This window comes from Haliotis cracherodii, unplaced genomic scaffold (assembly GCF_022045235.1).
Source record: "Haliotis cracherodii isolate W230 unplaced genomic scaffold, xgHalCrac1.p SCAF_21, whole genome shotgun sequence".
Classification (NCBI taxonomy): Eukaryota; Metazoa; Mollusca; class Gastropoda; order Lepetellida; family Haliotidae; genus Haliotis; species Haliotis cracherodii.
This window is the reverse complement of record NW_027266277.1, coordinates 7,223,373-7,248,828: the sequence shown is the minus strand read 5'-3', so window position 1 is coordinate 7,248,828 and position 25,456 is coordinate 7,223,373. Positions and strand designations below refer to the sequence as shown.

Sequence of the window (25,456 nt, the reverse complement as noted above, 5' to 3'; positions counted from 1 at the left end):
ACAGCAAATTTATACTTTTTCTGAAATTTTTATTTTCATTTGGTAAAGTTTATTTTGGACGTCAGCTTATGTTTGAATTGTTACCTTGTTTCGTTTTGTCGCTCTGTGTACATCTGACTGTACTTAACGTTTTGACAGGACAGACCGACTGTCAACAACGTCTGAACGTGGACGTGACGTCTCATAGACTAGGGTTAGAGTAGCTTCCCTTTGACAAAGGGCAGTTACTCTATCGGACATACCAATGGATTGCCGCGAAAGGCATGTAAAAACAATTGTTGTTGTGCATATATGTTGCTTCGCCTCTGTATAAGAAACAGATTTTAGTTGGAGCTATATTGGCTACTGTCACAGTCCGAATTAAAGAATGACATTATATAATAAAGAGGTTATCACGCTTCTGTGTTTGTGGATGGTAAATATCCTGTATTAGGAGCAGGGGCGGTCGGGTCGCCTAGTGGTTAAAGCGTTCGCTCGTCACGCCGAAGACCCGGGTTCGATTCCCGACAGGGGTACAATGTGTGAAGCCCATTTCTGGTGTCCCCCGCCGTGATATTGCTGGAATATTGCTAAAAGCGGCGTTAAACCATACTCACTCACTCACTCACTCACTGTATTAGGAGCGAAGGCTCGCTTAATACAATGTTTATTCCTAATTCAGGATATTTACCATCTCCAAACACACTCGCGTGATAACCTCTATTTATTTTGCCCTTTTGTTTGACGCACATGGATGTGTTCTTGCCTGTGATTATTTGACTTTCAGTTTATGTATAATGTATTTCTGACAGACTGAGTGAGAACACTCGGAAAACAAGTCAAGGCACGAGCAGTTAGTCAGTGAATACAAAACATGCCATCACGCACTGCTTGAAGTGCTTGATTTCTAAACATAATTGCGACGTCATTCTGAATGCTTGGAATAGTTCTCGGATGATTAAAAACTTGTTTGTTCTTTTTCATTGTGTCCCCCATGCGCGTCTTAATAAAGATCAAAGTGAGGCGTGAATTCACAATGTATGTCACTTTAATCAGATGACCCTCTTTGCTGTATTTTTCATTTTAATCTGTAAATAATAATAATAATCATAATAATAATACCCTCTTTTCTGCATTTATATTTATTTTATATAGCGCTTAATCCACACCGTGGGGTATGCTCAAAACGCTTATTTTTATGATATACATGTACATTTCAATCAAGATTACTGATGAGAATCAAGTCTTCGAAATATGTCCAAATTATAAAAGAACTTATGAATGACAGATCTGATAAGCTGATATATTCATTTGAATACACTCTCTCAAAAAAGAAACGCAACCCCTATATTTTCAAGATGTTTATCTCAATATTCAAGTTATTATAACACATTTATTATTGAAGACAACAATATGAAATTTGGCATGGTGGCAGTACAGTTATGCAGGTTTAAGTGCAGACTTTGACAGTTCTCTCACTACGATTGACTTGACGCAAGGGGGCGTCTTTCTCAGTACCTCGTATGAGCGCCACGAGTTGCGATCACGGCATTGCACCTCCTAGGAACAGAACGGATTAGACGCCGGATTCTTTCCTGAGTGATTGCTCTCCACTCCTCCTGCAGTGCAACGGCGGGGTACGTGCACGTTCTCGTCGGTCCAGATAATCCCAAAGATGTTCGATTGGGTTGATGTCTGGTGATCGGGAGGGCCATGGTAACACGTTGACGTTAGAATTCTGGAGAAAAGTCACTGTTGCGTGTGCAGTGTGCGGCCGGGCGTTGTCGTGTTGGTAGAGCTCCCTCTATTGGTCGATAATCGGCAGAAGATGAGGCTGTAAAACGTCATTGATATAGCGCTGGGCTGTCAAATTGCCACAAATGATCACCAAGGCGGATCTTTAGTTGTAAGAAATGGCTCCCCACACCATGACGCTCCCTCCACCTAATCTGTCGACCTGCCGAACACATTTCGGGGCAAAACGTTAGTGTCCTCTTCTATAGACACGCTGTCTTCCGTCACGGCGTTGCAAGAGAAAACGTGATTCGTCACTAAAGCAGTCGCGCCTCCAGTTTCTGAGGGTCCATATCCGAACGTTGGTGCACCACCTGAGTCGTTGGCGTCGATGTTCGTGGCGTAAAACAGGTCCAGTAAGTGGTCTTCTTGCACGTAGACCGGCCTCTCGTAGACGGTTCCTAATTTTTTGTGCGGACACTCTTCTCAAACCTGGCACCTATGTTTCAGTGACGGTAGGTGTGGCTAGCCGATTACGTAGGTGGGTGACCCGGATGAATCGATCCTGAGGTGGTTTGGTAACACTTGACCTACCACTTCTGGGGCGATCTACAGTTGCATGAAACTGGGTGTACTGGCTCCAAAGTCGGGAAATCGTTTTTTTATGAATATTGAGGTGCCAGGCAACGTTTCCAAAGCTTTGTCCGGCCTCAATACGACCAATGGCGATATTTCGATCTGCAGCACTCAACCGTGGCATATTCGACCTTGTCTTTCGGTGAAAATGATAGAGTGAATCGCTAATCAACACGTGCTTTAATGAACCCATACTTCCCATACTTCCATGAATTGCACGTGCATGAGGCTTTTGGCATGGGCCACGTGAAAATTTTGCTCACTATGATAAAAGTAACAATAAAATGCCTTCGTGCACGAAAATTTGTGTGTTTGGGCGCTTACGTTAATAAACAGTGTACATGGTATACGTGCATATCAGAAAAACTGTATTTACAATCAATATTTTCCTTCTTGGAGCTTTCTGACATTTTCAGACTGGCGTTGCGTTTCTTTTTTGAGAGAGTATATATGTTGCGACAACATCAAACCACACACTAAGGTGTTCTTTAAATCAGTCAGTTATGTCAAATATACATAAATTCGAATTGTCATTAAATAATTACATCGATTGTGACTTGAGAATATTGAATAACTTGCGAGAATATTGGAAGCAATTGGTTCGATAGAATCGATCAAATAGTTAAATACAACTTTACTATGTTAGAAGTAAACTGCTTTTCATCTTATTCACTCAAGGAGAAACGGTAATTTGAACTACAAAGAATATTCAAAGGAATATAGTGTAATGTGAGGTGGTATGGGCTATATAGATGATTGGAGCTGAGTCATGCATGCGTGTCTTCAGCCTCACTTCTGTTCCTTGTCGATTGTCCCAACTTTAACCGTTTTGTCCTTCTTGACATCAATAAACTCCTTCCCGCTGACGTCATTGTAGTTCTTACATTCCTTTATCCGACTGTTTGGTACCTAGAAAACAGTATTCGTTCAAAATAAATACATTGAAAAAATAAACCAAATTGCCTCTTTCCTCAATCAGTAAACTCCTTGATATTGAGTTATGTATTCCTCAAACCTAATACCTAGACTTTGCTCTTATGTATTTCATTAAAATATCAAAAGCGTGTCAATTCGTTGTGCTGAGTTACGTCCCTTAGTCGCGCCAGTATTCGTTGATTCCGCATAATTTTGATCTAGGTCAAACACGTTCTCGTCATCAATTTCAACAAAGAGGTAATTTAAATGTCTCCGTCCTGCAATAGGCCTTCCTCCAACAATATAACTGAGAGTGTTATTTAGCCACTTACTCTTTATTGACTTAAACATACTGGACGGAAAGCTGACCTTGCAAGTTTGGAAAGAACCTGGATACGTGCATCATTTCCGGAGTTCCCCTACATCGAACAGACATGCCGTAGTGCTGTGTTCAAGGTCGAACTAGAGACACGTCATTCGTGTACTGCTGGTGGTGATGTGGCATGACTTGTATCTTGTATTGTTGGTGGTGATGTGGCATGACTTGTACCGTGTAATGATTGTGGTGATGTGGCATGACTTTTACCGTGTATTGATGTTGGTGATGTGGCATGACTTGTACTGTGTATTGATGGTGGTGATGTGGCATGACTTGTACCGTGTATTGTTGGTGGTGATGTGGCATGACTTGAACTGTGTATTGATGGTGGTGATGTGGCATGACTTGTACCGTGTATTGTTGGTGGTGATGTGGCATGACTTGTACTGTGTATTGATGGTGGTGATGTGGCATGACTTGTACCGTGTATTGATGGTGGTGATGTGACATGACTTGTACCGTGTATTGTTGGTGGTGATGTGGCATGACTTGTACTGTGTATTGATGGTGGTGATGTGGCATGACTTGTACCATGTATTGATTGTGGTGATGTGGGATGCTTTGTACCGTGTATTGTTGGTGGTGATGTGGCATGACTTGTACTGTGTATTGATGGTGGTGATGTGGCATGACTTGTACCGTGTATTGATGGTGGTGATGTGGCATGACTTGTATCGTGTATTGATGGTGGTGATGTGACATGACTTGTACCGTGTATTGTTGGTGGTGATGTGGCATGACTTGTACCGTGTATTGTTGGTGGTGATGTGGCATGACTTGAACTGTGTATTGATGGTGGTGATGTGGCATGACTTGTACCGTGTATTGTTGGTGGTGATGTGGCATGACTTGTACTGTGTATTGATGGTGGTGATGTGGCATGACTTGTACCGTGTATTGATGGTGGTGATGTGGCATGACTTGTACCGTGTATTGTTGGTGGTGATGTGGCATGACTTGTACTGTGTATTGATGGTGGTGATGTGGCATGACTTGTACCATGTATTGATTGTGGTGATGTGGGATGCTTTTTACCGTGTATTGTTGGTGGTGATGTGGCATGACTTGTACTGTGTATTGATGGTGGTGATGTGGCATGACTTTTACCGTGTATTGATGGTGGTGATGTGGCATGACTTGTACCATGTATTGTTGGTGGTGATGTGGCTTGACTTGTACTGTGTATTGATGGTGGTGATGTGGCATGACTTGTACCGTGTATTGATGGTGGTGATGTGGCATGACTTGTACCGTGTATTGTTGGTGGTGATGTGGCATGACTTGAACTGTATATTGATGGTGGTGATGTGGCATGACTTGTACCGTGTATTGTTGGTGGTGATGTGGCATGACTTGTTCTGCATGTAGATTGTAGATCTCACCTTGGGTCGTTCAATGTAATATGGGAGGTGAAGTGGATAGGATGGGGGTGGGGTCGTTGCATGAATTGTACTGCATGTAAGGTCTATGTCTGACCCTTTACAGTTTAGTATACTGCATGTAAGCTCTATGTCTGACCCTGTGCAGTTAAGTGTACTGCATGTACGCACTATGTCTTACATTGTACAGTTTAGTGTACTGCAGGCACTCGTGAAGAGCAACCTCCTCGTGGTGAGTGCTGGGTAGCGCTAATAGCTCTTCCCCCGTGTGGAACCGGGGTAGAATATTTCCATAGCCTCCCATTGCTGGTCGTATAAGGCGACTAAAATGGGCAACCTGTTTGCCGTGGGTTGCGTCCCTGTGTCGGCGGAGGACGGGAGTCTGGTGGTTGAGGGCACTGGTTCCAGGAATAGCGTTCCTTTGCCTAATACACCACTTCGACCCTTACTTCGCCTAGACGGGTGGTAGGATGGGCCCGGTCCTATCAATCGGCTGGTCATGCCGAGCCCTGTGCATTAATGATTGTATTTGCACACATTAATTTGAGAATTCTATTTTACTTGAGGTTTGGCCCTGATTATTATAACTGATGACTCAATTCCATTTCACATGTTTGTATTTCAAATATCTGTATTTAAAGTATGAATTTTGCCTAGAGTCCTATGCCCAGAAGGCGGTGGCTCATGGGCCAATCTGGTGGATAAATTGATTTTTCGATTTTTCTGCTTGAGTATATCATCCGAGTATCCTTGGTGCTGCAAGTCGGAGGCCCGCTTGTTCATAGCATTGTCTTTATGATACTCCATGGTGGGTGGGGAGCTCGGATGATGAAACTAAAAACACTAAACATGGATTACTAAGCCCCCCTTAAAAGAAACAAGCGTCAACTTGAAAATGATGACGAACCACGACCGTCCAAATCTATTGATCACTGGCCACGTTTTCTCGTTATTGAGACTCTTGACAAATCACCACTTAAATTGAACCCTTTTGCCGTGTCAAAAGGTGTTCAAGGCATTGCAGGTGAGGTACGACATATCAAACGATTGCGTTCAGGCTCTTTACTTTTAGAATGTAGCAGAAAACAGCAATCTACCAACCTATGTTGTCGGTGTTCCTGTTTTGGTCTCTCAACACAGAACATTAAATACCAGCAAAGGGATCGTGAGAGACAGAGATCGTTTGTTTGCTGACATGACAGAAGATGATATTGTGTCAGAAATGAAAGAACAGGGAGTTACTTTTGTAAAAAGATTTAACACCCGGAAAAACTCTGTAACTCAACCTACAAACACCTACCTCTTCCATTTTTCATCTCCTACTGTTCCTAAATCAGTCAAAGCAGGCTATTGCAATATCAATGTTGATGTTTACATTCCGAACCCTTTGAGATGCTTCAAATGCCAAAAATTCGGTTACGGTGTCAATACTTGCACACTGTCTGTTACGTGTGCTCACTGCAGTGAGAAAACACATGTAACAGAAGATTGTGACAGTACCTATAAAAAATGCACCAACTGCTCAGGAAGCCACTCATCCTTTTCTAAAGATTGTCCATCCTGGAAACAGCAAATGGAGATCAATAAAATTAAATTCACAAGGAACATAAGTTTTGCAGATGCAAAAAGGCTTGTGGTTCCACCCCAAGAATCAAATGAATCTTATGCCTCCATTACTAGAGTACCCTCAGACACAACCCGTAAAGTAACCACATTGACTCAAACCACTTCAATCCAATGTCAAACAGACTTGACATGGATAAACACGGATGGTCCTGAAGTCTTTTCTCTTGACCAGTCCACTCAGACTACAGAATCACTTCCTGTAACACCTGTTAAATCACAATCATCGTCTCAGCAACAATCCTTATCACAGTCCGCTTTGCAAGTGGAATCTCAAACAAAGCCAAAAACTGGTCAAAAACAAAATTAAAACTAGAGCTGACTCTTCAAATAAATATCAAAGTGGCAGAACCTCTAAAGGGGCAGATAATCAGATCCAAATTTTCAACAAATTCGGATCCCTTGAGGACATGGACGTGTCTGAACATGTCCATGATAGGGCACACAGCTTGTCGCCCTCAAAAAAGGTGCGGGGTAGATCCCCTATCAATCCCCCGAAAAGATAGTTTATTTAAATAATGTTGTCCAGTGGAATTGTAGAGGATTGAGGACTAACTTTAATGAATTGCAGTTATTAGTCCAGGATTTGAAGCCATCGGCATTCTGCTTACAAGAGACATACCTAAAGCAGACAGACAATTTCAACTTACGTGAGTTCAATGCTTATCATTCTTTTTCTCCTCCAGGTGATAGGGCCACTGGCGGCTCTTCAATCATTGTGAGAAATGGTGTTATCCATAGTCCTGTCACACTTCAAACTACTCTTCAAGCCGTTGCAGTTCGAATTACTTTGAACGTTGCTTTTACTCTTTGCTCATTGTATATTCACCTTCATCAGCTCTCCAGCAGTCTGATCTGCAAGCCCTCTATGATCAACTCCCTAAACCCTGTGTAATCATGGGCGATCTGAATGGACACAACCCACTCTGGGGTGGTTCATACACTAACAATAAAGGTAAAGTAATTGAGGAATTCCTCTCTAATAATGACCTGTGCTTATTTAATGATGATTCAAACACTTGCCTGCATCCTGCAACTGGCACCTACTCTTCTCTGGATTCGTCTATAACACACTCCAATCTACTCAATAAATTTGAATGTTCAGTCCACAATGACCTTTGTGGAAGTGACCACTTCCCAACTATCATTAAAGCAATTAATCCATCTGATAAAAAAACCCTCAACTAGATGGAATTTTACTAAGGCTAACTGGACTTTATTTACATCATTAGCCTCGAATAAGCTCACTCCTGAATTTTTCAGTGATGCTGCTGATCCTATTCAGGTGTTTTCTGACGTTTTAAAAGACATTGCTGACGAATGTATCCCCAAATCCTCTACAATTCCACATATACGTAAACCATGGTTTAATACCGATTGTAAACAAGCTAGGAAAGCTAGAAAAAAGGCAGAGAAATATTTCCGCCATCATCCAACTGTCCACAATTTAAATAAATTTAGAATTCTAAATGCAAAAGCTCGCCGTACTTTCAAACAAAATAAACGCCAATCTTGGCGCAATTATGTATCTAAAATAAATTCCCGAACACCGATGTCGAAAGTTTGGAATATGGTACAAAGAATTAAAGGTAAAGGCTCTAAATCTAGTGTTCATCATCTTAAAGACGGTGACACATTAGTAACTGATACCTGTGATATAGCCAATACATTAGGTGCAACCTTAACTAAACATTCATCCTCATCAAATTATACACCAAAATTTCAGAAATTTAAAGATCAGCAAGAAAAAAAGGAAATTAATTTTAACAGTGATAATGGTGAGGATTATAATGAAATATGTTCTATTCATGAGCTGCATACCGCATTAGGACAAGCTCATGATACTGCTACTGGTGCAGATAATATCCATTATCAGTTACTAAAACATTTACCTGATTCATGTTTAGAGACATTGTTCACTATATTTGATCATATCTGGACAACGGGTGATTTCCCTTCATCGTGGCGAAATGCTGTCATAATTCCAATACCTAAACCTGGCCGTGATCACACTGATCCAACCAATTATATGCCAATATCACTTACTAGCTGTGTTTGCAAGACAATGGAACGTATGGTCAACAACAGACTTATATGGTATTTAGAAACATATAATATTATAACAAATATTCAATGTGGTTTTAGGAAAAACAGAAGTACCATTGACCATTTGGTTAGATTAGAGACTTATGTGAAAAATGCTCTAATAAATAAACAACATGCTGTATCGATCTTTTTTTTACTTAGAAAAAGCCTACGATACAACCTGGAAACATGGAATTTTAAAAGATCTTCATGAGATGGGATTGAGAGGCCGTTTGCCTTCTTTTATATCTCAGTTTTTAACAGATCGAAATTTCCAGGTACGTGTGGGATCCACTTTGTCTGATTTATACGATCAAGATCAAGGTGTCCCACAAGGTAGCATTTTATCAGTAACGTTGTTTAGTATAAAGATAAATAGTTTAGCTAAGGTTTTAAATGACTGTTGATGGGTCGTTATTTGTTGATGACTTTAATATATCATGTCGAGGTAAAAATATGCACACGATAGAAAGACAGTTGCAACTGTGTCTAAATAAAATCAATGTTTGGGCAGAGCAGAACGGATTCAAGTTTTCTAAATCTAAAACTAATTGTATCCATTTCTGTCGAAAATATAAACCACATAAGGACCCAGAATTACATCTAGCTGGAACTCCAATTAAAGTTGTAAAAGAAGCTATATGTTTAGGAATAAGTTTTGATCATCACCTTACGTTTTTACCACATATTAAATATTTGAAAGCTAAATGTCTGAAGGCACTAGATTTATTAAAGGTTGTTTCTAATTCCAAGTGGGGAGGTGATCAAACGACCCTCCTTCACTTATATAGATCACTTGTCCGTTCTAAGCTCGATTATGGCTCCATCATCTATGGTGGAGCCTGTAAAAGCAATCTTAAACTTTTAGATCCAATCCATCATCAAGGTCTAAGACTCTGTCTTGGATCTTTCCGAACCTCCCCTATTGACAGTTTGTACATTGAGGCCGACGAGCCATCTCTTCAACAGCGCCGTATTAAACTTTCGTTGCAGTATATCACAAAGCTATATTCTAATGAGTTAAACCCCGCATACAGCTGTGTATTTAATCCCCTTTATGAGGACCTGTTTAGTAAAAAGTCATCTCTTATTCCGCCTCTCGGAATAAGAATTAAACCTTTTATTTCTGCTGCTGCCATTAACCTTGAAAATATATCTCCTCTCCGTCTGTTTTCCTCTCCTCCTTGGCAATTGGTAAAGCCACAGGTGGATCTTACATTATCTACACTAAAGAAATCTGACACGAACCAACTACAATATCAACAAGAGTATAATCAGTTAAGAAGCGAATATAACACTTACAAATCAATATTTACAGATGGATCCAAGGATGGAGGTGCTGTTGCCAGCGCAACCATCATTGGATCCAGTACTTTATCAACCAGGTTACCAGATGACTCCTCAATTTTTACAGCAGAATCAAATGCCATATTAACTGCTCTAAACTATATCAATAGTCAGTCCAAAGATAAGGAATTTATCATTTTTTCAGACTCATTGTCCTGTCTTCAAGCAATAAAAAATATGTCGTGTCAGCATCCAGTTTTACTTGACATAATTGAATTACACAATAATCTTGCAACTGGCCAATACGACATCGTCTTTTGTTGGTTACCCAGCCATGTTGGGATCGTTGGTAACACTTTGGCTGCTGCTGCTGCTAAGGCAGCACTCAACAAATCTGTGACACCACTTCTTATACCATACAGTGATTATAAACCTGTCATTAGATCTTACATCAGAGATCTAATGCAGCGGAGGTGGGACACCCAAGTGGGTATAAATAAATTACATGCAATAAAAGCAAATATCGGTTATACTTACTTGGGTTGTCAGTCCAGATTTGAAGAGGTTGTCTTAAGACGATGTCGTATTGGTCATTCTCGATATACTCATGAATATCTACTTAAAGGTGAGGATCCTCCATTCTGCATCCCTTGTGATGAAAGAATCACGGTCAAGCATGTCCTGCTTGACTGTATTGATTTTTCCATCACAAGGGATTTCAGGAATCAAGGATCTTTTTAATCAGGTAAGTTTTCATTTTATTCTTGGTTTTTTAAAAGATATTGACTTGTTAAAAAAATTTTGATTATGTTTTGTATATATATAAATTAACTTTTACAATTGGTAAAATAAATCAGTGACTGAGATCGTTAGTGGCTATATCCTTGAAGGGGGTTGAAGTAGTGTAAAATTATTGTCCCCCTGAGAGGGTATGTAAGACCACGTCTTTCAAAGTATATTTATTTATACCACGGTTTTAATCGTAGCATATGTGTTATTTTAATGTTTGCTACATTTGTCACAAATCGCCAACAGCTGAAGGGATGATGTAAATCCGGCTGGGGTCCATGCAGGTAGCAAAAGTACTGTAAGTCCCCATGGACCCTAGCATGGTGATCTCTCTTCAGTGGCTGGCGATCTATAGCTCATTTTTATCTTGTATTGTTTCGTATGATGTTATATTTTTATTGCTAATTACTAGTTTTAGACATCATCTGTGATACATCTAGTTATTTTACTGTCCTTCGTCGACAGTTTTTTATTTCGTATAATTATGTGTATTCTTAATGTACTTCTCGTCACGATATGGCTGAAATATTGCCGATGTGACGTTAAATCTTAACTCACTCACTCACTCCTTTTATAATTGGTTAAATAAATCAATAACTGAGATTGTTAGTGCCTATATCCTCGAAGGGGGTTAAAGTAGTGTAAAATTATTGTCCCCCTGAGAGGGTATGTAAGTCCACGTCTTTCAAAGTATATTTCTTTCAGCCACGTTTTTATTCGTAGTATATATGTTCGTTTAACTTTGGCTAAACTTGTCAATAATCGCCAACAGCTGAAGGGATGATGTAAATCCGGCTGGGGTCCATGCAGGTAGCAAAAGTACTGTAAGTCCCCATGGACCCTAGCATGGTGATCTACCTTCAGTTGCTGGCGATCTATAGCCCGTTTTTATAATGTCATGTAAATGTATAGTTCTATTGATTTTATGATTACATACTAGTTTTAAATTTATTGCTGTGATAAGTCTAGTTGTTTTACTGTCCCTCGTTGACAGGTTTTTACATCCGTTTCAAAATGTATTATATTTAACTATTGATAGTCACGATATGGCTGAAATACTGCCGATGTGACTTAAAATTTTAACTCACTCACTCACACTCATTAGTGTACTGCATGTAAGGTCTATGTCTGACCCTGTACAGTTTAGTATACTGCATGTAAGCTCTATGTCTGACCCTGTGCAGTTTAATGTACTGCGTGTAAGCATTGTGTCTAACCATGTACAGTTTAGTGTACCGCGTGTAAGCACTATGTCTCACATTGTACAGTTTAATGTACTGCATGTAAGCTCTTTGTCTGGCCTTGTACAGTTTAGTGTACTGCATGTAATCACGATGTCTCACCTTGTACATTTTAGTATACTGCATTTAAGCTCTATGTCTGACCCTGTGCAGTTTAGTGTATTGCATGTAAGCTCTATGTCTGACCCTGAACAGTTTAGTGTAAAGGATGTGAGCACAATGTCTCACCCTGTTCAGTTTAGTGTTTTGTGTGTAAGCATTGTGTCTGACCCTGTACAGTTTAGTGTACTGCGTTTAAGCATTGTGTCTAACCCTGTACAGGTAAGTGTACCGCATGTAAGCATTGTGTCTGATCCTGTACAGTTTAGTGTACTGCATGTAAGCATTGTTTCTGACCCTGTACAGTTTAGTGTAAAGCATGTAAGCACTACGTCTCACCTTGTAGAGTTGAGTGTACTGCATGTTATCACGATGTCTCACCTTGTACAGTTTAGTGTACTGCATGTAATCACGATGTCTCACCTTGTACAGTTTAGTGTACTGCATGTAATCACGATGTCTCACCTTGTAGAGTTGAGTGTACTGCATGTAACCACGATGTCTCACCTTGCACAGTTTAGTGTACTGCATGTAAGCACGATGTCTCACCTTGTACAGTTTAGTGTACTGCATGTAATCACGATGTCCCACCTTGTACAGTTTAGTGTACTGCATGTAATCACGATGTCTCACCTTGTACAGTTTAGTGTAATGCATGTAAGCACTATGTCTCACCTTGTACAGTTTAGTGTACTGTGGGTGATGATGCTCATACACGGGGTCGTTGCTGGCCCTGTTGTAACAAGGGATGAAGACCCATCGTCTCATGTTGCTGTTGTTAGAGCCGCTGGTGTGGAGGAGGAGGCAGCTGAAGAACAAGGCGTCCCCTTTTTGGAAAGCAATATGTTCATGATATCAATCACCGGTTTTGTGTGGAAAGCCGTGAAGATCTTGGTACAGGCCTAGAATAGGTCTTCAGCAACTCATAGTTGGCCGTAAGAGGCGACTGACAGGATCGGGTTGTCAGACTCGCTGACTTTCTCGATGCATGTCATCGTATCCCAATTGCGTACATCGATGCTCATTATATCAATCACCGGATTGTCTGGAACAGCCTGCATCGGCTTAGTTGACATAAACAATGAATACTAAAATTTGGATTGCTTATTTTTGGAGCTTGTAAAGAACATATTCAATACACGGTGCTGACCTTCCATGATGTAAGAATATCCAATGACTTGGTTAGTCGCATAGTGTTCTTGTTTAATCAAATTGCAGTTTGATAAGTTCTCACTGAGATCAATTTTTTCCTGAGACATAAGTCACCCTTTCATTTCCATGTATTTGTAATAATGATTGTTTTGTTTGCTCGTTGTTAAACGCCGCACTCAGCAATATTCAAGCTGTATGACGGCGGTCTGTAAATAATCGAGTCTGGATCAAATATTCCAGTGATTGACATTATGAGCATCGAGGTACGCAATTGGGATTCGATGGAATGCCTCACCCGAGTCACAGAGCCTGACCCCAAAATATTTTTACCAGCTTAATTTAACATTTATTACAGTGGTCTGATGAGATTGAATAACACGTTGGCATAGCCGAAGCAGCTAGTTGGAATGTGAATCTCCTTTGAACTCGCGTTCAGAAAAGGCATTTTGATTGGTTGTTGATTTCAAGCGCATGGTGACAAAGGGGTCCGGCGTATTTATTATAAGAGAAAGGAGATCTAATACACTTGATTCATATATTGCTCACCTGGTTCAAGCTCCACATATTTATGAGGACAAAGGTTTCTTATTTCCTTAACCCTGTCTGTGTCAGCCCCATGTTGCCCTTCACGAAATTGGTGTTCTATTCGACCGCATTTGTTGGAGCCGTCGAGAATCTGGCGATATACACATTCCTTTAACATTTGTATTATAAGTTGTGTAACTCCGCTCTCAGCAATACTCCAACTAAATGACGCCATCCTGTAAATAATCGAATCTGGACATTGGTGTTACGAGCAATGCCCAATTCTGTCGGGGTTAGGTAACATGTAGGTCATCGATAACCTACTACAAGAATAGGTTGCTTTGACATATGCTAACATGGAATCCCTGTGAGGTATTGTATGATATAATGTCTAGTCAATGGCGTTATGTTACAAAAGAAATCCCCTGATCAGTATTCCCTAAAATAATATATTTCAATACAAAATGCACAGTGTTTTTACATAAACGACATGTTACTTATTAAATATATAAATGATGACACAGTGAATTTTAATATTCATAAAAAAATGTTATTCTTGCTTATTTAGGAAAGGTGTTTTATTCAGAAAAGGGAAATATATGCGCATCGGGCTGATAAAAGGTTCCCTACCTCGAGGCAGCCATTTTCCTTCACACAGCGATCGACCGGAATGAAGACACTGAGCATGTCCGGGAACAGGCAGCCATTTTGGTACCAGTAGCTGTTGGAAGTAAGGGTAAGTACTTGATTTACGATTTAGCCAAGCAACATGAACATGAGAACATAAAACGTACACAAATGGTACAAAAGAAACAAATAGTACAAATGTATGTTTGGAAACATGATTGGGACACATTTGTTAAAAGAAGGTTCCACGATATCAACTGCTTCACAGGGTCACCTGAATGATTGATGTGTTTGTGTCATAATTCAGTTTTATTATTTACATTCAGAACTGTCCATATGTGTTATATTCCAGCCGTTAACGGTGGACTGTAAAGACTCGTGGCTGGGACAGACGATCAAACTTTTGAGCTGTGATGACACGTATTCAATCAAGTTACCGAGTACCTGATTAAGTCGTGCTCATCCTAACCCGGAATCCTCACGGAGGTCGCATGTTTGTGACGAAAGACAAAACCATGGACATTAAAACATATGGGGAAACAAAGGGATGGCTGCGTGGAGAAGGTCGTACCCATAGTCCTGGTGCCAGATGAACTTGCCTCCGCCCTTAGCGTTCTTCATCGTTAGCTTGCTGTGGTAGTGATACACCTCTCCACCAAGAAGCTGAAATAACAGTTTGCGTGGTGAGTGCGTTGGGTGAGGCTTTACACATATTACCCTTGTGGGGAATCGAACACGGGCCTTCTGCGTGACGAGTGAACGCTTGAACCACTAGGCTACCACACCGTCCCATTAGTTACTGATCATATATTCTTGGTTGAACATACTGGATATTTTGTATTTAAAAATATATTTATAATTAAGAATTGAAAATGTTCGTTTTGTGTTCATGGAGGTATAGACGTAAGAGCGGAGGTATGAACGTAAGATTGTGATTATTATGTACAGAGTAAAATATGAAAAGCAGCAAAGAGTGTTTTAATGATCCCAGCTCATCCAGGCTGTTGAGCCCATCATCAACTCGGGCCCCTTGCCCCCTCTCGCAACCCAGACAGCGAATGGAACTTCTCCCAGGAACCCATCCAGAACTTTTCGGGGAATGTGAAGACTCCCAAGCACTGCAGCCATTTACAGTACCAAGATTGTCAGAAGGGCTGTATATTGGTACTCTCCCAATGTCAGTCAACAGATTGGGATGTACCAAACCTTAGGCACCAAGAACAACTTGGTACCTGGGAAGCAAGCGTGATATTTCGAAACCAATATTTGCCATGTTTTTCCTGAATCTTGTCTTTCACATACATGTGTAAGTGTCAGAAACTTCAATAATATAAATGCTTTCATTGGATTTATGAAAAAAGACAAGATCAAGTTTGTTAGCCTGGAAAGGTCTTGGGCTGCATACGGGCCTATTCCAAAGAATTTTGTATTTATCATTTTCCATGACGCCTCTACATATTCTGGGTCGTACCATGGAACGACCTCTAGGTCAAAACCACAAGCATGGCGAAGGGAATGGCAAGTCTTCTGTTTCACTTGTGAGTCCAACCGACTTCAGCCAAGCGAAAGACTCTCAAGTGTTGTTTATCTTCTCAACACACTACACTCGATGCAGAGGTCGTTCAGATAGCCTCTTCTTGAAAATTGAGTCTGACGCCAATTTGATATGACACTTCACTTGGTTGACATCATTTCTGTACCGTCCAGCAGTACAGAACCATCAATTTATTTATTTATACCCAGAATCCTATCCGGGGCCCATGAATAAACACTCATTTTGGGGGAAAACAATATGCTTCAAAATGGAAATAATCTGTGTAAAATCCATTTTACGATTCGTTCTTAAACAGATGTTGATTAAATAACACAGCTTCCTCAGTGCCAAACACTCATCCTACAGCTTCACCTTTTCTGAAAATCCTGCCACCTTTTCACTTCGAGCTATGATGCCAGTGACGTCATTTCCGGGATGGCTCCAAATAACCATTTTCCCCTCCCCGCCATCTCCATCTGGAAGCTGGACAGACACAACATGTCAAGACTTGAATGAAATAAGTCAACAATAGAAATCAAAAACAAAAAAGGTGAAACTATACAGCCATGCTTTACGGTGGCTGAACATATAACAAACAACAAATGTATATTCGATAGTGATGTATTTGATACGGGTATCATAGGCGATATTACATGGATCAGTGGATATTACCGATGAGTATCTTACAACAAATCCAATTTTCAATAATAATGTAGACTTTCATTTGCCCTATCACAAACAGTAGGTGACCTATAGCATTGCTTCAGCAGAATAACCAGTCTCTATTATCAAAAATAGTTGGTGACCTATAGCATTGCTTCAACAGAATAACCAGTCTCTATTATCTCAAACATAAGCTCAACTATAGCATTGCTTCAACAGAATAACCAGTCTCTATTATCTCAAACATAAGCTCAACTATAGCAGTCCAAGATAGTAGTGAAATTAATGAAAAATAAGTGATGACACCAGGTGTTGGAGAAAAGGGTAAGCATGTACCGATCTACCAGTAGCACCTACCACTCACATCGCCTCTGTGGTCTAAAGGTAAGAGCGTCCGCCCGGAGAGTGAAAGGCCCAGGTTTCTATCCCCGGCCGCGTCATACCAAAAGACGTTAAAAGATGGTACTTGTTGTTACCCTGTCTGGCGCTCGGCATTAAGGGGCTAAAGCAAGGACTGGTCGGCTCGGAGTCAGTATACTGTGTCTGAGTGGGGTGTTCATGTTAAACTGCGGCATGGTATCTTAGTGTGCTACCACCATAAATCGGCATCAGTCCGGACTAGTACAAGCAGCCACACACACACACACACACACACACACACACACACACACACGTCGCTATATAAGTGCAATAATCTTGGACGCGACGTTAAAACACAATTTCACCTCACCTCACCTACCACTCACACACTTAGCATAACAAAGTAAATGTTTACTGGCTAACGCCGCACAGCAGTACTCCGGCCATGTGACGACAGCCACGACACTGTTGAGTCAGTGTTGACATATATCTTTATGTATTGTTTTGAATGTTTCTAGTAGCAGAAAGACACAAACCCCGTAAGCGTTCTCTGATATGGCGTTGTGGTCGTTGACGGTTTTCTTGAGTTGGGTCATTTCTTCTGTATCCAGCAAGCCTCTACAAACCACAGCAACGTTTACAAACAAAATGAGTGAGTGAGTGAGTTGGGATTACCACCGCTTTTAACAGTATTCCAGTTATATCGCGGCGTGTCAGCTTAATGTGGGAGGAAAGCCCGAAGTGATGCAGGTCTCGGACGTTTACCACTTCGGTGAAACCCACGAGCTCGGGTATGGTGCTGACAAACCTAGAAACATAACAGGGGCGAACCGGGATTCGAACCCACAATCATAGGTTTCTGGCGTGCCCAAGGGACGCAACTCTGCACAGCGAATCGCGGCGCCTTAAATGACTGGGTCACCCGTGCCCCCACAAACAAAATGAACCAGTAGAGCCACAAACGTATGATACACACGATATAAAGTGATGGACTGAGTTACTACTCAAAGACAGCTGTGATCATAACAAACAAAGCAATGTTTCTGATGTCACAAGGGTGCTGACTAATCTGATTAGAACGTAACCGGATACAGTATGATAGTTCAGGTAAACACCGAAGTCAAGTTATCTGTTAGGCTAAGATTTATTTTGTTTTGTTTGTTTGTTGTTTAACGCCGCACTCAGCAATATTCCAGCTATATGAAAGCGGTCTGTAAATAATCGACTCTGGACCAGACAATCTAGTGATTGTCCAGTGACATTATGAGCATCGATCCACTCAATTAGGATACGATAACATGCATCAATCAAGTCAGCGAGCCTCACCACCCGATCCCATTAGTCGCCTCATACGAGAGGCATAGTCGCCTTTTACTGCAAGCATGGGTTGCTGAAGACCTGTTTTGTCCCGGATCTTCACGGGTCGGTAAGGCTAAGAACGGAAACGTCCCTCGGCTATCATACTTGTTGACAATAAAGAAATAATTTAAAAAATCAGCGCATGATAACTGACACTGTAATACAAACAATGGCTAATGTGTGTTGTGTTTTTGGTATTGTTACTGCGAAACATTATGAAAAACTATTCCTGCCGCATCACTTTAGATTTCAATGAAAAATAGAAATCTAATGTTACCGCCCTCCTCACTTTTGAGAAAAATATGCCCGTGAAACAAATATTTTTTTTTCATATTTCATGAATAAAACAGAAAAAGAGTTACCTGATAATAATGTATCCATGGTCATCAAAGGCTTTCTTGACATCGTCAGTAATGTCGAAGTTGTTGTCAAATGTGAAATCTGCATGGCAAAAAGACAAGTGATTGAACTTGTTTGTCAGACGATAACGTTAAGGGCGTCAACATATAAAAAGGATATTTCTCAAATACGATAGTTCGTTAATCCGTAAATTGGTTAAACCGGACACGCCGAAACGCCGCCGTCCAGATTGGCGAGGTTTCTCTCTGTGTATAGAGAAATACCATGTGAGCATTTTTGTGCCGTGTGACAATGTACGTCCCCAATGTACCAGTGATTGCACTGATGTCCAACGTCAAATGTGTTGCAAAACGAGCTTACTTCTAGTACGTTTGTCTTTACTTACAAACGACAGAACTTCTGCACTTTTACCATCAAACGCAATTGAAAATTTAAATATAGTTTTTAGTTTCAACAAAGTCAATAAATGAGCTATCGGGTCACTCGAATTTCCGTCCCATAATTTGGATACCCGGCCTAACGGGCCGTCGTTGTATGGCAGAAGTACTGAAGTGCATCGTCAGCCATCGCATACTTCAGTATATAAATTGTGTGATTGGGATACGATGACAGCTGTCAACCAAGAAAGCGAGCCTGGCCACCCGATCCCGTTACCCGGCTCTTAAGGCAAGCATAATCGCCATTTATGGCAAGCATGGGTTGTTTAAGACCTTTTCTATCCCAGATCGTTATTCGTCTCTATCTATGATAGTTGGACATGGGATGTGCTACTGGTTGTGATAAAGGATAGAGTTGATGCAATATTTAGATTTTTGTATTTTCCCCTCACAAGCCATAACTTCAATGGTTAGATCCTTCTCTTACAATCGTCAATGAATAATGATATGCTGAAACTAGCTTGAGATCTATGAAACAAACCATTTTATTCTAATCGGAACATCTATTAGTGAGTGAGTTTGGTTTAACGCCGCTTTTAACAGTATTCCAGTTTTATCACGGTGTGTAAGCTTACACTCACTCACTCAACATAGCCATCGTTCACAGTAGCCACAACCCCAACTCACTCACTCAACATAGCCATCGTTCACAGTAGCCACAACCCAAACTCACTCACTCACTAAACATAGCATGTAGGTAGCAGAAGTATCGTAAGTCCCCATGGTACCTAGTATGGTGACCTACCTTTGGTTATTGGTGATCTATAGCCCATTTTTATTGTGTACTGTTTTGAATTGATATGAATTTTATTATAATATGCTAGTTTTACAATCTACATCTGTGATAATCTAGTTGTTTTACTGTCCTTCGTCGACAGAATTTTATACAGTTTACATATATGTTATTAAAGTCACATTTTGTCTCGTCACGATATGGCTGCAATATTGCCGATGTGACGTTAAATATTAACTCACTCACTCACTCACTAAACATAGCCATCGTTCACAGTAGCCACAACCCCAACTCACTCACTCACTCAACATAGCAATCGTTTACAGTAGCCACAACCCCAACTCACTCACTCAATCAACATAGCTTACGTTCACAGTAGCCACAACCCCAACTCACTCACTCACAAAACATAGCCATCCTCACACACTCAACATAGCCATCGTTCACAGTAGCCTCAACCCCAACTCACTCACTCACTCACCAACATAACCATCGCTCACAGTAGCCACAACCCCAACTCACCAACTCAACATAGCCATCGTTCACAGTAGCTTCAACCCCAACTCACTCACTCAACATAGCCATCGTTCACAGTAGCCACAACCCGAACCCACTCACTCACTCACTAAGCATAGCCATCGTTTACAGTAGCCACAACCCCAACTCACTCACTCACTCACTCACTCAATCAACATAGCCTACGTTCACAGTAGCCACAACCCCAACTCACTCACTGACTCAACATAGCCATCGTTCACAGTAGCCACAACCCCAACTCACACACTCAACCGCTCAACATAGCCATCGTTCACAGTAGCCTCAACCCCAACTCACTCACTCACTCACCAACATAACCATCGCTCACAGTAGCCACAACCCCCACTCACCAACTCAACATAGCCATCGTTCACAGTAGCCCCAACCCCAACTCACTCACTCAACGTAGCCATCGTTCACAGTAGCCACAACCCCAACTCCACTCACTCACTCTACATAGCCATCGTTCACATTAGCCACAACCCCAACTCACCCACTCACCAACTCAACATAGCCATCGTTCACAGTAGCCTCAACCCCAACTCACTCACTCAACATAGCCATCGTTCACAGTAGCCACAACCCCAACTCACTCACTCACTCACTCAACATAGCCATCGTTCACAGTAGCCTCAACCCAAACTCACTCACTCACTAAACATAGCCATCGTTCAAAGAAGCCTCAACCCCAACTCACTCACCTACTCACTCAACATAACCATCGCTCACAGTAGCCTCAACCCCAACTCACTCACTCACCAACATGTACATTTCGTCTAATTCATCACACACAAGATACTCCCGCAGCGTAACCGTTTTCGTTAAAAGGTGGCTGTTGTAATAACGGCTGAGTAAACGTGTACACGTACATGAGCAGAAACTCAAGTCTTACATTACAAACGTAATACATACCCGCCGTCGACGACATCGTTACGTGAGTCTCACGGAGCCGGCCCAGTTCTGGACAGATACTACTGACCTCGACAACAACAGTCGGGTAACAAGATCAGCTGTTATCTCAACCCACATGACAGCTTTGTGCTAGATAGATAGCCGAAATTTCACATACAACCACTCATGCAAATGTTGAATGTGCTTGTCGTAAAAGGCGACTAACGGGATCGATTGGTCAGGCTCGCTGACATGTTTGATGCACTGGATTGTCTGGGCCAGACTCGATTATTTACAGACCGCCGTCATATAACTGTAATATTGCTGAGTGCGGCGTTAAACAACAAACAACAACATGTACATTGCGTATTGTAATTCACTGACAGACATTTAGGTTAAACATATTTTCTGGCTAACATGTCAGTTCAATGACTACGATGTTTGAGTTGCCATACCGACAGTTTGGACCTCGGTTTATCTTTTAAGCGATGTTATTTTTATCGGAGACCATATGAGATTAGGTTAGATGTATCTGTGATTATCCTGGATTTAAATCGTACAAAGATTTCTGTGTATGAAATATTTTTTTGTGGCAATGTAAATGTAATTCCCTCCTTAATTGTAATCAGGAAAATCATGACTTTAAAATGGTAGTTGCAGAGAAATATTCTTGTAAGGAAACAATTAGTTCATTAATTAAGTCGTCTGATGCAGAACCGTGCCATCAACATGGCTTATCATGCTACTTAACCATATAATCGGAATCTTGACAGCGGGTGTTAGCTGTTTATAACAATTTCAACATAAAAATGCATCACTTCGGATTCGATTTTTACATACTAGCTTAAAAGCATCCTCGAAATCCAGCTTTCTTTTGTTGTTTTAGAAATAGACAACCGTGATCCTCGTTTCTCGTGCAATGAAGCGATGCAGGGAGAATAGAGAACGGGGAGCGCAGCCCGAGAGGTTTACTCTCCCAGCTGTGTTTTATTTTACGATAGACAATGAGCACGAGTCGCTTATTTCTAATATGAGATATTGAAATGGTAAATTGAACAATTAATTGCATATTTATAATACGTTTCTTATCTATGTAGTGTCTTTCTTCTTTCGATCCTAAGTGTAAACGTGACTCAACATAGGTTTCCAATTGGTCACCTTCCTGTCATCTAGGTCATGCCTGCCTTTCTTGTTCTTGACCTTCACGCGCCGAACACGTGATCTGGCCAGCCAACTTATTGTCTTTCTGGAGCTTGATAGGCCAGAGGAATTGTGATGGGAAGGGGGGGGCGGAGGTGTGTGTGTTTGTTTGGGTGTTTGTTTGTTGTTTAACGCCGTACTCGGCAATAGTCTTTAAAAATAGTCTGGATCAGACAATCCAGTGATTGACATCATTAGCATCTATCCACGGAATTGGGATACGATAACATGCATCAATCAAGTCGGCGAGCGTAACCACCTGATCCGCATAGCATAGTTGCTCTTTATGGCAAGCATGGGTTGCTGAAGACGTATCCCCACCCGAATGTAACATGTTCGTGAGTGAGCGTAGTTGTAAAGCGTAGACAAAGTACGACTTATAATCGATTCGGAATGTATCCAGCCTATCGAATCTGCAAGATAGGTGTATCACTCTCTCCCATGGAAAGAAGGACCAACCAAACTTGGCATCTCTTTCCAACCAAACTTGGCATCTCTTTCCAACCAAACTTGGCATCTCTTTCCAACCAAACTTGGCATCTCTTTTTACGCTTCAAGTAGCCCTGAATCACTGCTAGGTGGTTGAATCGCTAGGTTAAGACTAGATGAGGAACGCTTGACAATATATAAAAACGTACGTTTAAGTAGCCCCGAATCACTGCTTGGAGGTTGAATCGCTAGGTTAAGACTAGAGGAGGAACTCTTGACAATAACCAAAAAACGTACGCTTCAAGTAGCCCTGAATCACTGCTTGGTGGTTGAATCGCTAGGTTAAGACTAGATGAGGAACGCTTGACAATATCCACAAAACGATCGTCGATCAACTACCCATCAACACACGCCTAAAGCAGAAGAGAGTGGAATAAGGAATCGGGACACCGAGATTCATCCGCGCCTTACGACTACTTCTAGACCTAAGTCTCTACTGACGAGTGAATGCATCCTCCGATTGGATACTCAGTCTGGGAAAACCCGTAAAAACTCAATCAACGATGCCAAGGTTTTTATATCTAGAGAGAAAACGTAATGCAAGGAACCATGTTCGTGTACACGTCTCACTCTAAATGCACCAGACGCGCAGATTGAGGGTTTCCTTTGGAGCAGCTTAGAGTGAGGTTGAAGTAGAAGATCTCACCATGAGAGACGATGGGCGGATAATTGATTCCCTGATTGAGATCCCTAAAAGATTAGCGTCCACAGGAAGATCGTCGATCTGTAGAGGCTTTGTCAAACCTGGGCGGAATGCTGATACTTAGAGTTTCGTCAACCCTTAAAGGTATGTCACTCCTCTGTGATGCGGCATTCCTCAGAGGTACGCCGATCCTGAAGAGATTCATGCAACCTTGGACGTTCGTGAACCTTGGAAGTATGTTGTATCTCCGAGGAGGCCTTGGGTGTCCGACGAAACTTCGAATTATGTTGATCCGGGGACCCCGTGAGAGTCGAAAATCCTGGGATTAACAAACCCTAGACTGTCGATCCCAATCTTGAGAATGCTGATCCTTCAGTATTCGTGGATTACGGTTGATCAATGAAGCTGTGGAAGCCAGTTTGTCCGTTGAATGCCGACACTTCACAGGGGTCCATCGGGAGTTTGATGTTCCTTGTGAGAAAAACCTCGAGAGTAAGATCCATATGAATCTTGAGAAGATATCCTGTGAAGAGAGCGCCGAATTCGGGATCTGGAACGTCTAGCAGTAGACGGGAGCGATGATGAGTGAATGTCGACCAAAGAACGGAGGCTGAAGACGTAGGTGACGAAGAAGCAATGCAATTTCCGGTAGCCCTTGTCATAGTAAGAGCAGTCAAGGTAGAGTGCGAAGAAAAAAAAATGTTTTGGTCGGATTCACATTCGCCGAGAGTACGTTTGGTACATCTAAGCCCATGCATTCTTTAAGCTTGGTCAAGACAGAAACGTCGAAAGTTAAGAAGCTATCTTTTATCTTTTATGCCATCTTTATCTAGCGATAAAACCGGCAGCTGAATCCACGTTCATAGTTTCGCCGATCTGCTTGGTTTCTTTACGGGCGTTTTCGTTGTTTTTTGTCATTTTGTCGTAAATGTCAGACAGCCTTGCTCACGGCGCCGACATTTGTGCAACTAAATACAAAACTATGCAAATCCACGCATTGAGCGTAACACTGTGTTCGGGTGAATTGTTTTTGTAACCCCTTTGTTTTGGGCACGTTTCAACTTATTAGCGAACGAAAAACGTGAAATGCAAAGTATGAGATAGGATATGTCAAATATTCATTGACAGCCTCTTTAAAGGTGTTTCATTTCCTGAATATTGTCACAAAAAGAAAACAACTGACGATCATTTTTTAATGTTTTTACCTGCGTTGACCAGATACAACTCACTACCCTCTCACAAATAGCATCAATTTACGACGTCATCAAGATGCCAGCAAATGTTTCAATCTTCAGAAATGACGTCGTGATAGAACAATGTTTTATAGAGAAATAAACCATGCCTTGTTCTGCATTGTCCTTTGTGATTTATCCGTAGCTGTCTCATATACAGCAATTCACTACCACATCATTCTTCATTTCAAAGCCAATTCAAAGCTCACAGCCGCATATTCAAACCACATTCTCTTCCTTGTTAAATGTCCCCAACAATAGTCCAGCTTTCTGACATTGCTTTTTGTCAGTGGCGACTGAATTGTTAATTCGTGCGATTCTGGTCGTAAGGGCCAACTTAATGGATCCAGTGGTCAGGTTCAGTGACTTGATAGCGTGTCAATGTACCCCCTGGAACGTTGTTCATAATATCAATCCCTGATGTGTCTGTTTCAGACTCGATGTTTTACAGGCAGCCGTCATATAACAGGAATATTACTGAGTGCGGCGTTAAGCAACAAAGGCACATGTGCCGATTCAACACGGCCAATAAATAATCGAGTCTGGATTAGACAATCCAGTGATTGAA

The 25,456-nt window shown here is 41.3% G+C and overlaps 1 protein-coding gene across 1 annotated transcript; it reads right to left on the bottom strand.

Annotated features, from left to right (window-relative positions):
• Positions 1-1,031: 1,031 nt before the first annotated feature.
• On the bottom strand, positions 1,032-21,416 carry LOC139470936 (L-proline trans-4-hydroxylase-like). The gene is made up of 9 exons (XM_071253259.1): positions 21,346-21,416; positions 18,729-18,807; positions 17,544-17,625; positions 16,357-16,467; positions 15,022-15,113; positions 14,454-14,544; positions 13,845-13,974; positions 12,822-12,973; positions 1,032-3,258 (listed from the first exon to the last, which is right to left on the bottom strand). The coding sequence occupies exons 1-9, from the start codon at positions 21,359-21,361 to the stop codon at positions 3,139-3,141; spliced, it is 873 nt and encodes a 290-aa protein (XP_071109360.1). The 5' UTR covers positions 21,362-21,416; the 3' UTR covers positions 1,032-3,138.
• Positions 21,417-25,456: the final 4,040 nt, after the last annotated feature.

What these genes read in the sequence shown, in the direction of transcription:
- LOC139470936 (XM_071253259.1), bottom strand. An exon ending in TGGCAGGATTTTCAGAAAAG is followed by an intron (nt 15,114 to 16,356) that starts GTGAAGCTGTAG and finishes CTGTTATTTCAG; the next exon opens with CTTCTTGGTGGAGAGGTGTA. An exon ending in ATCTGGCACCAGGACTATGG is followed by an intron (nt 14,545 to 15,021) that starts GTACGACCTTCT and finishes TACTTCCAACAG; the next exon opens with CTACTGGTACCAAAATGGCT.